Source organism: Exophiala oligosperma (genome assembly GCF_000835515.1).
Source record: "Exophiala oligosperma strain CBS 72588 unplaced genomic scaffold supercont1.8, whole genome shotgun sequence".
NCBI classification, from domain to species: Eukaryota; Fungi; Ascomycota; class Eurotiomycetes; order Chaetothyriales; family Herpotrichiellaceae; genus Exophiala; species Exophiala oligosperma.
The window spans coordinates 61,641-78,718 of NW_015622825.1; the positions used below are offsets into that span (position 1 = coordinate 61,641).

At 51.8% G+C, this 17,078-nt stretch overlaps 7 protein-coding genes across 7 annotated transcripts; 5 read left to right on the plus strand and 2 right to left on the minus strand.

The window, feature by feature from the left end:
* Positions 1-38: 38 nt before the first annotated feature.
* PV06_08070 (uncharacterized protein) lies at positions 39-1,936 on the plus strand (the record flags this gene model as incomplete). Its single annotated transcript, XM_016409367.1, has 3 exons — positions 39-1,407; positions 1,462-1,785; positions 1,842-1,936. The coding sequence occupies 3 exons, from the start codon at positions 39-41 to the stop codon at positions 1,934-1,936; spliced, it is 1,788 nt and encodes a 595-aa protein (XP_016259675.1).
* A 1,478-nt stretch (positions 1,937-3,414) lies between these two features.
* Positions 3,415-5,202, plus strand: PV06_08071 (uncharacterized protein). Its single transcript, XM_016409368.1, has one exon. It carries the CDS (start codon positions 4,237-4,239, stop codon positions 4,975-4,977), a length of 741 nt encoding a protein of 246 aa, XP_016259676.1. The 5' UTR covers positions 3,415-4,236; the 3' UTR covers positions 4,978-5,202.
* A 1,330-nt stretch (positions 5,203-6,532) lies between these two features.
* Positions 6,533-7,843, plus strand: PV06_08072 (uncharacterized protein). The gene is made up of 2 exons (XM_016409369.1): positions 6,533-7,600; positions 7,675-7,843. The coding sequence occupies exons 1-2, from the start codon at positions 6,597-6,599 to the stop codon at positions 7,694-7,696; spliced, it is 1,026 nt and encodes a 341-aa protein (XP_016259677.1). The 5' UTR covers positions 6,533-6,596; the 3' UTR covers positions 7,697-7,843.
* A 7-nt stretch (positions 7,844-7,850) lies between these two features.
* PV06_08073 (uncharacterized protein) lies at positions 7,851-9,843 on the plus strand. The gene is made up of 2 exons (XM_016409370.1): positions 7,851-7,980; positions 8,146-9,843. The coding sequence occupies exon 2, from the start codon at positions 8,268-8,270 to the stop codon at positions 9,438-9,440; it is 1,173 nt and encodes a 390-aa protein (XP_016259678.1). The 5' UTR covers positions 7,851-7,980; positions 8,146-8,267; the 3' UTR covers positions 9,441-9,843.
* Positions 9,844-11,024: 1,181 nt separating this feature from the next.
* On the plus strand, positions 11,025-11,523 carry PV06_08074 (uncharacterized protein; the record flags this gene model as incomplete). The annotated part of the gene is made up of 2 exons (XM_016409371.1): positions 11,025-11,400; positions 11,498-11,523. The coding sequence occupies 2 exons, from the start codon at positions 11,025-11,027 to the stop codon at positions 11,521-11,523; spliced, it is 402 nt and encodes a 133-aa protein (XP_016259679.1).
* Positions 11,524-14,271: 2,748 nt separating this feature from the next.
* Positions 14,272-15,120, minus strand: PV06_08075 (uncharacterized protein; the record flags this gene model as incomplete). Its single annotated transcript, XM_016409372.1, has 1 exon — positions 14,272-15,120. Exon 1 carries the CDS (start codon positions 15,016-15,018, stop codon positions 14,272-14,274), a length of 747 nt encoding a protein of 248 aa, XP_016259680.1. The 5' UTR covers positions 15,019-15,120.
* A 745-nt stretch (positions 15,121-15,865) lies between these two features.
* PV06_08076 (uncharacterized protein) lies at positions 15,866-16,916 on the minus strand (the record flags this gene model as incomplete). The annotated part of the gene is made up of 4 exons (XM_016409373.1): positions 15,866-15,961; positions 15,987-16,586; positions 16,642-16,839; positions 16,893-16,916. The coding sequence occupies 4 exons, from the start codon at positions 16,914-16,916 to the stop codon at positions 15,866-15,868; spliced, it is 918 nt and encodes a 305-aa protein (XP_016259681.1).
* Positions 16,917-17,078: the final 162 nt, after the last annotated feature.

The window sequence follows — 17,078 nt, forward strand, 5'->3', positions numbered from 1 at the left end:
GCGCAGTTGATATCCTTGTCTCGCTTCATCCCTTCGCAATGCCTTTCAGACAACGTATCAAAGAGCTTTTCGGCAGCTGCTTTCGAGAACCAACAACAGGCGAGGATTTACAAGCACCACAGCCATTGCCACAGCCATTGCCAGATGTCGGTAAGGACGACGGCGTCTGCTCTCCCCGTCCAGCATTCACAACTGAAAACACCCACCATCCATCAACCGGTTGTCCTCACACAGACCTATACATCCCGTTCTCTGCGATAACTACATATGTCAAACCAATAAATATCCTCCCCACTCTGCACTTGGCACCGCTGACACTCATCACTCTTCTGGTCCTCTCGAATCTCATCGCCGTCAGCGCCTTCGATCTTGCCTTTGAGAGAGACCTCGGGGTGGTGGCTTCAGCTAACAGTCTTTCAGAGCGCAATGAGCCCGCAAGAGAACTGCATCGAAAGCCACAAGTACGAAAACATCATACAGTTGGCCCTCCTTGGTCATGCCCATTCTTCCCTGTGCATCCACTACCTCCTTTTGGAGATCCCTTCGTTCCTGGCTTTCCCAATCCCTTTCCAGGATTTGCCGGGCATACGCATTTTCCAGAACCAGTCATCACTGTCCATACTTCCCAAATTATCACAAGTATCCCAACAACATCAGTCGGTGGACAATTCACCACTGCTCTCTCGCCTCAGCCCTTGACAAATACCTCTCAATCTGTGACGTCCGATGCATCAACTTCAACAATCTCAGATACCGACACCTCCGGTAGTCCAGCCAGTGCATCGGGTGCATCTCCAGTCTTTGGTGTTTCGTCCACGTCGGCATTCGCGAGCTCTGTTGTCCCCTACACCTCTTCGTCTTCAACAGCAGCCCCAAGCACAAATTCTGACTCCAGCACAATTTTCAATTCAAACACAGCCTCTAGCTCCACCACAGATTCCAGTTCAAGCAGCGCTTCCTCCGCCATCACCTCAGTCACAACTCCCGTTCCAGCTAACACTTCGACTTCGAGTGTTTCAACTACTAACCCTTCTGCACCCGCCCAGACTTCAGACGTTGTGCAAGTCGGTAACCAATGGTTAGTCCCTGGAGTCGGCACCTTCGATAATCGGTCTTTGTTTACTTTCGACCAAGGATTCCCCGATGGACTGCAGATCAGCAACTACAGCAATCATCAGAGGGGAAGCGGTCCATCTCCTGAGATTCCGTACAACCCTACATTTGACCCTGCAAATGTGCAAATCGTGAACGGAATGCTAGCATTGACCGTGCCTGGAGATCAAAACCCCAATAACAGCACTGGCTGGGAAGTGAGCAGTGCTGAAATCACGACAGCGGAGTCGAGCATCCTATATGGCAGTGTTCGGACAAAAGCCATCCTCAGTCCAGTGCCGGGGACTTGTCACGGTCAGCGGCTTCAATTGCTGAAGAAGAGTGAGGTAGTTGTGCTGATGCTTGTAGGCTTTTTCTTCTATCAATCCGACACCCAGGAAACCGACATTGAATACTTAACGGATCCGTCCTCTCTGTCGAATAACGGACCTGGCAATCCAATCCCCATCTGGTACACGAATCAAGCTGTAAACCCCGAAGACGAAGCGGCAACTCAGGCTACGGGCCCCGCGCCTTCAGACTGCACAACAGCGGTTCATGAATACCGACTCGATTGGACATCGGACTACACCGCATTCTATCTTGATGGCAAGTTCCAGATGAAATTCACCACCAACGTCCCAAGCGAGCCAGGTCCTTGGGTCTGGAACAATTGGTCCAACGGGAACAAGGGTGAGGAGCTTGCCATATCTAAATTTGTTTCCACTCAGGCTGATCCTCTTATACAGGCTGGTCAGTCGGGCCTCCCTCCAGCGACAACATTCTCCTGATCAAGAGCATTGACATGTACTACAACACGGATTCTGGTGGTTCTGGCCCATAATAGAATGATTCTGTGGAACGGTGATTGTGGCGATAAGAGAGAGGAAATATTGGCGCCACAATGAGCGTGCCCCTATGAATATTGCATGAGGCTACTCTTTGTGAAGACTGAGTGGTTGTGGCGAAGACTTGGTGGTATTACTTATCAGTACTGGTACAATTGATAGATGTACAATGTCATCCTTCTTTATCGGATTTACAACGGCGTTTTCCATGCATGCCTAGCTCATCATGTGCCCTTGGAAGTGACATTATTAACGCTAACTGGTTTGTTGCCTGCCCTGCGTTCTATGTGTTTGCTCCAGCACCGGGGCCTATGGATGAACGGAGAAGCACGGGAGTTTTGCCGAATTTTATCTTTGCAAATCGGAATGATATGGCGTCGAAAGATTAGCTCGCGAGTAGCTTGCAGTGTACCGGCTAGTTATCTCTGCACGAGGAGCGCCGTCAATTCCTACGATTGGGCCGGTTCGAGGTCAACCTATGTATGTACGAAGTAAGCATCAAACCAACCCCCACTCAAAGGCATGTGGCAGTTGTCAATTATGGAGATCAGCGAGAGATCCCAATGTTTGTTGGGCATCATCATCACGGTCATTTCTTTTTGTGTTTGTTTAACGCGTCCTTGTCCTGCGATGTTCTTGTTCTTATTCTTCTTCTTGTTCTAGTTGCACTTTTTTTCTTTTCTGTGCTTGATCGTGGACCTGATAAGTTGCTGTGCGATCACCCTGGGGGGCCAATTATGTCAAAATTCAATTGCTTACAGGCGCGTTCGTGGGATATCGGACGGCCGTGGCATTTTCCGGGGAATATGCAGACCCAATGCATGACACCAAGGGGTGGGGATGCGATGGGAGGCAGGGATTGTGGACAGGTCGGCGTCAGTTAGAGTCCGAGAACACGCGGCGCGTCCGATGGGAAGTCTAGCTTCGATGTACCCAGTAAGCTGGGAGCAGAGTCAGTCAGTCAGCCAGTACGGTAGTATTTGTAGTACTCATGGTGGCGGTGGTGGGGGGGTTGTGTGTTGTGTTTGGTCATTTACCCTTTCACCCGTAGTAATGGCCGTCTCAGTGTTGCAATTTCGAGGCACGGGAGTGGGACTTTGATGATGAGGGCCTCTGGATGGCAACGTACTGTACGACATTTGACAATCTGACAGGGTCTTGTGTCTGTACGTCGATCAGAACGAGGATTTGTAGTTGTTTGTTACAGTACAGGCGCCAGGTACTCCAACATGCCTGTACCAGAGAACTAAGCCGAGGGTCCCGATGAACGACGGTTCGCTAGGCCAGGAAAAAGCGTGGGCGCCCCAACAAAGCCTAGTCGATGGCTCATGCGCATTGGCTTGGGAGAAAGAGAGAGCGTGTGTGTGAGGGAGTGAAAGAGTGAGAGAATACCTAATTAGAGCTAATCATAATGACGCCAAAAGTTGTTTGTACTGCGAAAATCCCACTCTCCCCTCACTCTCATCCCACCCTCGCTAAGAAACATCGAATTCTTCTCCTACAATACGAGCTGTACAGAAAGAACGTCGAAGCAGAGAGTTTCTCGGTTCCTGTCCCCTACGCGAAAACCCGGGTTCGAAAATGATCAGTCTCTGCTTCTTTAGACCATACAAGTACTCGTGTTATTGCTTCTCTTCTTTCTTGGTCTTCTAGTCTTCACACATGCATTCATTATTACCTTGTCGCGGACTTCTGAAACTTACCACACTTTCCAGCATTCGTTTCCGCACCTAAAAACCTCGCCGGTCCCCTCGACCCATTTTTTCACCCGCTCGAGCCGTTCATTCTATGCATAAACATTACCCTCTGGCCGATTCCCCTTTGCATATCTATAGGTCGAAATCTCGCAATCAAACGGTCAAAGGCCAGCGTCTCCACGCGTTGCCCTTCTCGTATTCGCCAAACACCGCCTGAGATCTCTCGGCCACGGATATATCCCTCCTCCTTCGTCGGTCGCACACAATCTCCTCAACCGATATTCTTCAATGGCACTATAGCCTCACCAGCCTGCCCTCAAGCCTAATCACTGTCACGCCCTTGGCCGTTACAAACGAACGCGACCTCCGAATCTTAACCTCTTCTTCGAGACAACAATCAACTTGGTCACTCTCGCTCTGGAGAGACCGCTGCGTCACGCTCGGGGAGTGCAACAAACGAGGCTCATCGAATGGCGCATACGATTCGTTGAGAATGTCTCTATAATTCCCCTGACACGAGGCCAACCTCTACTCGAATCTCCACTCTCTACACAACCACAAATAGTACATTAATACTCCAAATATTCAACATACACAAAATGTGCAAGGCACACGTTCTGCGGTTCTGCTGTGGGCATGGCATCCTCATGGGCTTGGAGGTGTGCAATGTCGGACCATGTCCGATACTGAAGACAACCGGGCTCAAGCTGCCACAGCAGCCGTACAAATGCTACAACTGCCAGAACCGAATGTCCACCACGTCAGTTCAACCGACCTCTCCACGGGATGGTTGTTCGTCTTCTATTGCAAGTCTAGACTCCAACTCGTCAGGACCTTCTCCACCAAGTTCACCTCTATCGAGAACCAGCACAAAAGTCATGGCTCCTCTACCCGGCGTCGCTCGCCAGCCTGCCGAGTGCGCTGCCTTTGGCCGAAGGTTCACTCGAACAGACTCTTTCTCATGCAAGAGCTTCTCCTTCTCTTGCGCATCATCTGGTCACTACCCGGCGCCTCACTACATGGGTCTCCCTACCCATCTGCCCCATCAGAATCATCCCTGTCCGCCCTGCCAACTCGAGGATTTGCGGATGAAGTCGGACAGGGAGGCCATCCTACGAGCCAGGGCGGAACATCCGCACCTTACCAGTGAGAAGTTGGTTCGGAATAACGGGAGGCAATGGGAAGAGTGGCAGCCCAAGCCAACACTCGAGGCTTACATTGATGAGAAACGATCAGATGAACGGCAGATGTGGTTATTTGTCACGAGAAAATGGACCCAGGACCTGAAAAAGTCACGAGTATTGGTTGCCGAGGAAGACGGGCTGGGTTTGCTCGGATAGGAGCTCTAGTTCGTTGACTCGACAACGTTCATGAGATATGAGGCGTTCATCCTAGAAAAACGGGAGGCTGTTGTCTTTAGCTGCGATATCCCTGGGGCTGGCGTTGGTGGCAATTTTTAGTGCCCTTGCTGTAGTATTGCGGCGGCAGTCTCGCGCTACATTAATACCTACCTAAATCTTTGTGGTAAGCGTGCGACAATTCGCTCTGGGGGGTTTTCTTCTTCCTGCTCGAGTTTCACAAAGGCACGTCAGGCTGCATTGTGCATTGTGCATTGTGCCAACATCAATTCTTGGGTTCTAGTATGACGAGGCCAAGCCCATTTGTACCTGCCAAGATCCGGGGTAAATAGCTTTATTATGCGCTGTGCCACTTGACCGGACGATCCCTTCTTCACCGTCCTTTTGCTATCTTTCTTATTTTACACACCACACCGCGGAGTACAGACAGCGTTGTACTGTCCAGAGAGCTGTAGAGAAATTTTAGAGCCATCAGGAGCTCACAGGTCTAGTTCTTTTGGCACGACCAAATCCAACGAGCTAAGCTGGGGTCGACTAGAAACATGGTTTCCGACACTCAACGTCTCATGTGAGCGAGCTATTTTTTTGTGTTTTTTTTTGGCGACGACAAATCCACAAAATTCCGTTGGTCGTACAGTAAGAGTAATTAGTACGAGTGCATTACTTCCTCGTCCGAGAGAATCGGTAAAACTTGCGCGCGCAGTTCGTGCCACATAGCCGCTGTCTAGGTAGGATTCATGACAGGCTTAGGTACGCGCCGTTGCTACTTGGTCTGGGCTGACTATGAGTGAGGCCGAACGGCCGGCCTCTTGGCTAGCTACCTGTCTACTGCACCCAAGGGTGTTCGAGGTTTGTATCGTATCCGTCCCTCACCAAACAGTTCGCAAACCAGGAAAGGTTTTTCTGAGAGTGTCCTATGGTCTGTATCGTTGTCCCCTTACAATTGTTGAAGAAGCTCTGCACTCGATATCATGTGCTTTATGCAGGGATCATGCGGTTTCTTGCTTGTCTTTTGGAAACCCCTGCGTGTTCTCATACTCATTACGTCTGGAACTCTTTGTATCCGCCCCCATCACTGCGTGTCCACCCAAGCCACAAGCCTAGAAGAAGACAGAAGAGGATGGTGTTCATAGTGGTCGCAACACACCCGCATGCCTCTGCTAACTGAACCAGGGTTACATACGTCGAAGCCACAGACACGAGGGGGCCCCCTTTTGACATCAAAAGGACCTTGGAGATGGCCAGCTAACCTATAGGGAAGGGAAATTGTCGCAATGTGGCGGAGCTTGCATACGCAGGAGCCGGTATCCCGACAGGAATCAACCCAAGGACAATCACTATACACCAGGTCACAAGCTCCTGTGGCTATGTTTGCCTTGCCTGTGCAATATTAGCGCTTCGATTTTGCTGACCTAACTCTGCATGGTTGGCGTCATTGAGGCTGCAGAATGATGGAGTGGTGTTGAACAGTCCTATAGGTATAAGAATGGAGGCTCATAGCCCTGTTTTTCTGTCAAGACATATTGTACCATCCGCAGAAGTACCCCTTCCTCGGCTGTAACTCCGTTCTCACAGACTATACACTCAAGTTCTTTCCCAACATGGCCACTACCTCCAACCTTTGTCAGCAACTTGGCATCAACCACCCTCTTGAGCAGGCCACCTGCATAGGCTACGCAATAGCCAAACCTACATGTGGAAATGCGGTGGCTCGAGGCTCACGTTCAGAAGCGGCAGCTGTGTTGAAAGAGATCGCCCGGAAATTGACAGACGGGATCGCTCCAACTTATTTGATCGGGCATCTCGAGAGGGTTGCCAGCCTTCTGCACTGCAAAAGAAATCATCAGGATCAGGCTCCGGCCAAAGCCAGGACATGGCAACTAAATCTAGTGCAAGCGACTACTCGTGAACCCAGAAGACGACAACACTCTGAGCACGAGATGGGGTCCGAACGCGGCAGCACTGCCGGTAGGCGTCGCCAACCGAGCACTACAGAATTACTCCGTTCATGCCGGACCAAAGACTTGCTCGCTGAAGTTTCCAATCGACTCAGCAGGAGGAGAAGGTCGAGCACGATGGTTGAGGCCATTGAAGCGCTAATGGACAAACATTACGAGGCGACCGGCACCGAGCCTGGCCCACCGTTCATGTATAGGCCAGAGATTTATTCCGAATCATCGACTGATGAAGATGACGATGATGACTCTGGTTTCTACGGATCCAGAGCGCAGAGCGAAGACATGACCGACGGAGGCGAGCCCGACGACGACAACGACAACGAACCACTGCCTAGCTTGAGATCACCCAGCCCTCGTCGTCGTGGTCGAGCCTCAAGAATTACTAGTTCCATACGAGGTTCAGTGAACGCAAGTCAACACGGACGATCGCACTCTCCATCACCGTCAGTCCAGGACGTGTCTCCTCCTACACGATTGGCGAGCAGCTCCTCAACATCGGCGGTGAATGAATGTGGCATCTGCTTGACCTCACTGGATAGGACGAGTGAAATATGGAGCTGTGGGACATGTCGGAATTCTGCCCACGTTGATTGCTTTGACTCGTGGGTAGCCAACTCTCCCGATACCAATATGAAATGTATTTACTGGTAAGTTGAGCGCGTGACACCATGATTCCTTGCAAGAGCAATGAAACGCCATGCTAACTGGGATTTTATCATAGTCGGGCGCCGACTCAGACATGATTCAGTATCTGCTAATCAAGGGGTCCACATCGCGGGTACTTCGTTCAAAGAGTGTCAGGTGACAAGATGTCTCCTGAGCAATACTCGAGGACAGGCCTTCTCTCATGGCGAATGGAGTTTCAAGGCGTAGTGAATTCTCTCTGGCATCTACTGGCGGGAATGGAGGGAGGTATTGAATACATCTACGCTTTGTTTTGAACATTGTAATTATGAGTAGGTTGGAAGTTTCCGTATTGTATATACCGTAACTCGCACATTGGATATCAGTCTAGAGTGTTGATAAGGTGAGTGTGTCACTGGCTGCCGTTGTTTCATTCGCCCAAAATAATTAAATTTAATGTGACGGTCAGAGTCAAAAATTGTTAGTCAGCGAGGGACTTGTTGTCACCAGGTGGGAGAGGAGTGACTTTTGTCAGACTGAATATTTACTCACGACTTCTGTACAACAGGCAACACCCACTTCAAGTCCATATGGACATTCATTCATCACTCCCTCTGAAGGTGAGGATCACGGCGAAGACATTTACCCAAACTTTCCGGTTCACTCGGTGGACCACCTACAACTACAATCATGCAGCTCAAGTCGTTATCGACACTCCTCGCACTGCCCGCCGTAGCCTTCTCCTTCGCCTACCCTCCGTCGGAAGCCGAGGCCTTGCTTGAACTCCAACCCGCTGATGACACGATCGCACTCTCTCCCAAACTCGTCATTATCCCGGAAGTCGACGAAGAGCCTCTGGAGGTACCACCGCAAGGTGCCACGCTCACCAGGGTCGGTCCGCAGCGTGCGTTGCCTGCGCAGAAGCCTGCGGCGGAGGAGGAGGAGACCGACGACGAAGACGACACCCCTCTGCCAGTGGTCGTCTGGCACGGCCTGGGCGATTCAGCGGACGCAGAGGGATTGAAAGAGGTTGCCGAGTTGATCGAGCAGGTCCACCCGGGGACGTACACGTACCTCATTTCAGCCACGGGCGCGGCGGGGTCCGCGGACCGCCAGGCGTCGTTCTTCGGCAACGTCACCCGACAGCTCGACCACGTCTGCCACGCGCTGGCCGAGGACCCCATCCTGAGGACCGCCCCGGCGATCGACGCCGTCGGGTTCAGCCAGGGCGGCCAGTTCCTGAGGGGCTACGTCGAACGCTGCGGCGGCTGGGCCCCCCGGGTGCGGTCGCTCGTCACCTTCGGCAGCCAGCACAACGGCATCGCCGAGTTCCAAAAGTGCGCCAGCCCGACGGACTGGGTCTGCCGGGGCGCCAACGCGGTCCTGGGGGGCGGCACGGTGTGGTCGGACTTTGTGCAGTCCCGCCTCGTGCCCGCGCAGTACTACCGCGGCGAGACGGACGACGACCGCGCAAACTACCTGGAACACTCCAACTTTCTCGCCGACATCAACAACGAGCGCGGGGCCAAGAACGCGACGTACGCCGAGAACCTGGCCGCCCTGGACAAGTTCGTCATGGTCCTGTTCGACGACGACCGGACGGTGGTCCCCAAGGAGACCGGCTGGTTCGCCGACGTCAACATGACGGGCGGCTACGCCGTGACCCCGCTGAGGCAGAGGCCCATCTACGAGGAGGACTGGATCGGCCTGAAGAGGTTGGACGAGAAGGGCGGCCTGGACTTTGTCCGCCTGGCGGGGGAACACATGCAGTTGCTCGACGACGACCTGGTCCGCCTCTTTGCAAAGTATTTCGGTCCGGCCGGGAAGAAGTTCGGTGCGTCGTGGCCAAAGTGGGAGCCGTGATTACTCTTTCTTTTTGCTATTTCATGGTTCCGATGGGCGTATTGTCACAACTTTTGTTATAGCAAGGTCGCCTCGGCGATCGATATGTCTAAATGATACTACTGTAACATCACCGCCAGCCGTTCAACCCTTTTCCTTTCCTATGTGTCATTATAAAGTGCTCGACATTCGACACACTTGATGGAGAATCTTTGTTCGGTCAGTACGGAGTACTGACCGAGTCTCTCAGTTTTTTTTGGTGCCTGATCTTTTGAGGCTTTGTCTGAGCAGTAGCTACTATATGGTCAGAGACCCTCCCACGAGGGGGAATAGTATCATCCATACTACCCACCCCTTACATGAAGGGTAACAAAACTAGTATGGAAGAGGGAACTACAACTCATGGTCAAGTGAAGACTGCAAAATAGAAAAGTCGTCGCGACTGACTCTCCCATCTAAGCGTCGTGGGCTTGTTTCGGGGGTGGGTCAAAATGGCTGCCCAATTTTTAATCGTTTTATTTTTCCCTTTCGAGGAGAAATCTGATGTATGCACGCTGAGAAGGAAGAAGACATCTTTTTTTTTTCTTCTGGCGCGTACCTCTGGGAAACGTTATACCTACGTGGGTAAGTGGCGGTACTGTGTGCGACTGCTACGATCAGACTAGCCACCTGTCTAGGTAAGGGGGGAGGTGGTCCTCCATGTACTTCAGGAACGAGGTCCGCGTTGACTCTCTCATTTGTGAACAGCAAACAGCGAACGTATTTTCTCTCTTCTCTTCTTTTTCCTTTTTTTGGTAAAGAGACAAGTCCTGAAGAAACCAAAGCCCAACCCAACTCAACCCCAAATAATCCGAACAAGAGACAGAGAGAGAGAGAGAGAGAGAAAGACTTTCATTGTTTGGTCTCTCCCCGGGGGAGTGATTCCGCCGGAGCCTTGCTGCCTTGCTGCCTTGGTGACTTTTTTTGGCTGTTTCTATCCGCCCTCTTCTTTCCTTTCTGTAGAAGAAAAGACATTCATGACTGCTCATGCCCCCATTGTTCTCTCATTCCCCCCACTTTCTTGTCCTTTTCGCTCACCAGAAGGCAACATTGATGATTGCTGTTCAATGTTGTTGAGGTGCAATACCCATGGGAGAGAAGGCACCCCGCGGCAATGCCATGCATTTGATTGTTTTTGGTGGTTGTTCCCCCCCCCTCCTCCCAGAAAAGCCCCCCTAAAAATGGAAGCAGGCAGATATGGGGTGATGTGATTGTCAAACAGTGACAAAGGATCATCCTCGCCTCCTTGTTGATGATTGAGGGCAGTGGCCCGAAGAACACCAACCAGGAAGGGAGAGAAAGAAAATCGCTTGGGCAGAATTCAAACAAACAGAATCACGACACCAAGGAGTTTGATGTTTCCTGCCCCTGGGAAGATTTTGTGATGGAATATAAATCCTGTCCCTCGTGACGAAAACGAAGAGAGAAGAAGGAAAGAAAAAACCCAAACCCACACCAGACATCAGACATCAATAGAAACAACGGCAAGAATATTGCCGTCCTTCAACACCTGTCTGCTCTGCTGAACAAACAACGCGTCGGACGCAAAGGCATGCTCGTACTGCCATGGCCCATCCATCTACATCCGAGAACCTTTTGGCTCGAACAGCGGTCCACTGGGCCGAATACCGTATCAATCGACAGGCTGGTCTCTCCAGGGACGGCGATCTATCCGAAATTGCCCGAAACGCCTTGGAGTTTCTCACCATGACGGAGTGCAGCTTTGTCCATATCAAAACCGACGTTCAGGATGTTCTTCTTCACTGGGATGTGTTTGGAGCCGAAGGACCGCCAGAGATTGAAATCTTCACAAGACGTCTTGTTCAGCAACAGCCCGAGGCCGACAAGTCCAGCTTCATCGCAGAAAATGCATACACTGCAACCAAGGTGCGATTGCATCGGAAGCTGCGAGAGATCATCACGGGCGAGGAAGTCATTTCCAGTGAGTACATGGCCTTCCCTGTCTTGTGGTCGACTATCATTTCGGCTGTTTTTTTGTGGTCATAGTCACAGCACGCTAACCTGAGTTCGTCATGTAGACGCCACAAGCTACATCAAATACTGAAAATTCAGTATTCAATGTGGCCCTGGACGCAAGAGAATGCGTCATCGTGGCGTTCCGACCTTGAATTCCCTCGAGATACCCAAGTCCGTGCAACCGAGAAGATTGAGATGGGCGTCAATGTGTGGATGGTGTGCCGATTTCCCCAGCACGAGACCAATTGCCCGACGATAAGAGAGGCAGAGAGAGACCCTTTTTCCTTTGAAGAAAACAAAAGCCAAAAAAAGCCAAAAATAGGGGGAGAAAAAAAATGAGAGAAGTCACAAAGCTGGCTGCGGAACACGCGCTCATGGAAGTCCTCGTATTGTTAGACAAGCTCTGTATGGTTGTTTGAATGCTGAAAATCATCTTTCCAAGACTAGTACCCACACCTCTGTCAGGTAGGGAACGCTCCATGCGCACAACGTGTGGACCTCATCCTGGCCCTGGCGAGTCGCAGTATGTAGCCTCAGGGTTTTCCAGAGAATTTTGACTCCTGACGATTCTGTAAAGTGATACGTTTTTTCCAGTAAACGAAAGGGGTCAGAAAAGGAGGGGGCGGCCATGTACAGTTGGCGTTCAACGTCTCTTTTCAACCTCCCGACGCTGTTGATTCTCCTTCATAAGCTTCCTCCAATCCCGCGGCGTATGCTTCATCCTGACTCCGGCATCTCTCGGGTTGATGTAGCCTCCGGCCGGGTGGCATCTGCAGAAGGGCCCACGAACGTAGCCGCCGGGGTGGTCGTTTGGATCTTCCGGCTCGTGCTCTCCCTCGTAGTTACGCAACTTGGCCTCAAAGACCTTCCAGCTGTACACTTTGGATCCATAGTGGTCTTCTTTCAAATCGGGATGGACCCTGTCCCAGACACCACGGAAGAACCTCTCCGTGGGGCCGCCGGTCTTCATGACCCGGAATCTCTCTGCCCACCAGGGATAGAATCCGGCCATTTCCCAGTCGATGATGGCCTCGATCTTGTCGTCCTTGACGATGATGTTGGTGAGGTTCAGATCCGCGTGCGTCATCACGAAGGGCGCATTGTCCGGAATGGTGTCTTTGACTTCCTGGAACCTCTCCTCGAGGACCTCGGGGTCCGCGATCCCGTGCCTCGCCACGAGGCACCACCGGATGTCTCCGGCAAGGTTCTCCAGCCACTCCTCGTCGGTGAAGCCAATGTCCACGCACCAGGGAGGATGGTCGGGGTCGCATATGCAGGTGAGACAATCCCCCAATCGGTCGCCGTTGACCTTTTGTGGGCGTGGCGCCGTCAGCTGCCGCATGTGCTTGAGGATGTCGACCATCTGGTCCTGATAGTTGCGGATCTGTCGACGCGAGAGGGTGTGCCAGATCGCCATGAGCTGCTTCCCCTGGGCCCTCGACTCGACCGTGAAATTGATGGGTGGCGCGGGGAACAGTCGCATCTCCTCCACGATGGGGATCTTCCGACCCAGATGCTCGCGCAGATAGACGTGCGTCATGTACCCGTTGCCGGCCGTGCCATCGTCGGGGTAGTCGCGCAACACCCAGTGGGACCCGAGATCCCACAGGCCTATGTTGTATCGGACGTGCATGATCTTGAGTCGTGGCGAGTACGACCTTGACTGACAGCCGATCGTCCAGCCGCATGCCCAGCACAACTCATTCTCCCGACTGAACGTCTTGAGGAACGATTCGTCCGCCCTGAACGGGCATTCTTCTTCCGTCTTGCACGTGCTGGCGAGGCACCGGCAACCGGGCGCCGTGCCCGGAGGGTTCCGAGCCCCTTCGAACCGCTGGCCAGGCCTGACGTTTTTGTATTGGAGGTCTGGGCGGCGGTAATCATACTTGATGGGGGGATTCCCAGATTCGTAATCGACCAGCGGCATAGCTTCGTCGAAATGGAACACTCGCTTTGGTACTGTGTGTCAGGAAGAGGAATGCCGTTCAGCGGGAAGGGGGAGGGGGGGGGAAGGGTTGGTTTTATAGATCGGCCACGCATTGAGATTCAAAACGATGACCCTCGAGACCAATTGCTGTCCTTGGTAGATGGATTTGGAAATGGGACAAGGTCTGGAATGTTGCCTTGTTGTCACGCACTCGGCACATACCCTTCATGCACGTCTGAAACATGAATGCGCGGGCGCCATTTGCACTTGCCCTGCGCTCGCAACACGCAGCCTTTGGACATAGTCAGTCCATCGACTCAGTTACTTTCATCGATTGATGAGGCCTAGAGGTTGCGAGTTTGCACCAGGCTGACAAGAAACGAGACATCATAAACTGTCCACAGGGTCGATGGGTATTGCACGCTATACCCAAATAGTAGCCACTCTCTCTTTGACTGGAACGCGCCTATCACAGGCACTCCTCCCCCATATATACACCCCTCACAGGCATACCCTTTAACTAAACTCGCCTCGTCATAGGTACTCTCTTTACCTAAAAATCGACCCCAATTGGGTGTCGAGTTTTCATCAGTCTACAACGCCAAATTGACTATTTTTTGGAAAATAGATGGTAGCATATTGTTGTGCGTAATACAGAGGTGGTAGGATTTATATTCTTGCCGTCCACAGAGTGTGTTTGACTTCAGTTTGGGAAGTGGGAAATGTGAAATGTCGGAATGTGCCAGGGACATATGGAATGGAAACTACGGAGCAAGGACCGACAAACAACGTTGCAACAGCCTCCGATTACTACCTGGCAGTTTTACTTTTTAAGGATAGGTGTTGAGGAATTGTTTTGCTTCTTCTTCTGTCTCCTTTTTTGGGGAGGGGAGGGAACAAAAAGGCCAACTAAAAAGTACACCCCGGCCCCTTCCAATGCAACGGCACCACATCCTCGCCCAACCGTTCCATCTTCATCGATTTGGCGTAGAATGTCTCTGCCTCTTTTCCTCCTTGGTGCTGTCCGATGACCAACATGCACCTCCTGAGATGCTCCATGTCCCCGACCACCTCCTGTACGCATGAGATCAACCACTTGCCTAGGCCCTGGCCACGCCATTCCGACGAGACCCAAACGTCGGTTAGGTAGAAGAAGGTGACGCGATCCGTGATCCCTCTGGCGAATCCGATTAGTGATGATGACGACGAGTCTTCTTTTTCTTTCTCGCTAGAGTCAATCCTTTTCGTCGTGGTCGTGGTCGTCGTCGGTGCTATTCCCTGTATCGTCGTCGTACCTTGCTTGTTCTTCTTCTGCTGCTGCTGCTGCCGTCGATGAACCCCCTCGGCAATCTCATGCAAAGTGGTCGACGGATCCGGTGGTAGTATCATACTCGAATCCATCGCGTCAGCAGTACCGGGGGCTGGAGGGGGCGACGGCGTGGGAGAATACAATCCAAAACAAAACGAATGGTCCAACATGGTTCTCATTTCCGGCTCTGGCATCGATCTGGCCCAGTACATATCATCCGAGTCAAAGGCCTTCTGGAGCGTTGGGATGTGGATGAGAAACGGGTCCGTAGAGATCAAGAAACCATCTCGAGTCCAAGTTTTGCAGTGTTGAGCATTGTGAGGTGTTGTCGTTATCGTTCCGGACATTTTTTCCCGTCTTTTCGGCCAGTCGACTTTGTGTTTCGAGCGAGCATATAGAAGGTACTTTGGGTAGGTATATACCTAGAATTGTTACTACTCGAGTACTCGTCGTGGCATATAGTAAAAAATAAACTCCGTAACAATTCTTCTTCTCTCTCCCTCACGAAGGAGACGATTCTGAACAAGACTTTCCGGGGCAACTTACGTCACTACTTGTACATGCATTAGGGTGGACTAGGGGCCTCGGAAGCAGAAGTTTTTAAATTCACCAGAAGTACCAACAGGCACCGTACTCCGTACTGGTAATAACTGCGATTTCACGGCGAAGCCCGACTCCCAGACCTGATTTCCAGGTTGGCAACAACAGAAATCATCTCCCGTGGATTAGATCACTGATTCCTGTTCCAGTTATGAGGGCTAATGATAGGTACGCACGAGAAATTATTACAGACTATGAATGAACCATCATCAGTAAGAGTAGAGGCGAGAGAGTGTGACTGGAAGCTGAGTGAACAGAGAATGTGTTGAAATATCACGATATCTTACAGGGGTGAAGGCCTACAAGGGGGGTTAATGAGGCCTGAATATTTGGAGACCAGTGCCTATAATGCCCTTGAAAGACTAGGGGTGATACGGAGTTATCGGGTGGGCTTGTACGTCAAATAGGCACTAAAGACCTACTGTACAGTATTAGGTCAGAAGGATCAATCCTAATAGAGAAGGCTACCCGAGGGTGCGCGTTGTACCTGTTACCCTCCGTACTTTACCTACAATACATGCCTAGGTACCCAACCAAGAGTAGGGTAATTTAACACGGAGCATAGTACGGAGTATACTACGGTGTATTGTACAATTAGTGTTTCGAAAACTCCCTTACTATTGTAGGAGGAGGAGGAGGAGTAGATCCACTTGTCGACCCACCCAGAGACCCATTCAGACTCGACGGCTTCTAGAGATGCTAACGTCTGGCTCACCTCGATTGTCTTGGTCAAGTCAAGCCTAGCCAATAACCCTTGTTGGCGTCGTTGTTGTTGACCACCTCCCGCGGGAGTCAGTGGTAGTAGTGGCAGTAGCAAATTCCGGATTCGACAATAATGAAGACTCGTAGAATTCGAGTAGTTTAACCCCGGGTTTTTTTGTGTTGCCACGGCATCAGCATCAGTCTCGTCGAACCCTCCCTTGTGATTACCACTACCACTGCTACTGTACCTCAGGCGACCGAGCCACTCCTCAAAAGAGACAATCTTGACGTCGTAATCGCCACTCAACGAGCCATCCGATCGACTCCTTGTTTTCTGTTGAAGAGCCTGTTGTACCATGCCGACGAGATCGCTCCATCTGACAGTGGCAGGGTCGACGGCGTGGCAGACTTGAGCTTGAGAGTCTTTGTGTTTTGTGCCGGCGGGAGCAGCAGCAGCAGCCGAGTGGTCCCTTGTCGTCATGAGTCCTCGAGCAACTTCGACAATCACGGCTGGCAACCGGTCGACGGGGATCCAGCTGACGATCCCCGGTCTCAGGGACAACAACAACGGTCGACGGTGAGCCAGTTCCTTTGTAGCCACTGACGGCGCTGACTGACGAGATGAAGAGCAGGGAAGGGGAATGTTTGACAGTGGCCGCGAAAGCCACCAGGTTCAGGACACCGTCCAAGCTCGGTCGGAACGAGTGTATGCTCTTGTTGAAGTCCACCGGCCACGCGCAGTGGATGATCTCGGTCGTCGTGGCGTACACCTGCAGGTAGTGGTACTCGTACTTGTCCAGGCCGAGGTCCGGTCTCGACAGGTCGGCCTTGAAGAAAGACACACGCTCCGGTGACAAGTCGGTGGTCTTGAGAAGACATGTCGACTCGAAGGCCACCGAACGTTGTCTTGCAATCTAACCGTCTCGATTGACTTCTGCCTCATTCTAAGAGTCGGAGGAAAGAGAAGTGAGGGACGTCGAGGAGAAAACCCAATTTGGCAACTTCCACATTGTTGGAGCTGAAGCAGCAAGTCGAGGTAGGAGAAGGTGGAAGAATAGAGGCTGAGGAGGACTGTTGCCAGTCATCCGAGCCGTTCAGGAAGCCG

Bases quoted from the DNA above. Each gene is read 5' to 3' on its own strand.
- PV06_08073 (XM_016409370.1), top strand. From the start codon at position 8,268: ATGCAGCTCAAGTCGTTATCGACACTCCTCGCACTGCCCGCCGTAGCC.
- PV06_08072 (XM_016409369.1), top strand. From the start codon at position 6,597: ATGGCCACTACCTCCAACCTTTGTCAGCAACTTGGCATCAACCACCCT. The intron at 7,601-7,674 runs GTAAGTTGAGCG...ATTTTATCATAG, and splicing joins AATATGAAATGTATTTACTG to TCGGGCGCCGACTCAGACAT.
- PV06_08071 (XM_016409368.1), top strand. From the start codon at position 4,237: ATGTGCAAGGCACACGTTCTGCGGTTCTGCTGTGGGCATGGCATCCTC.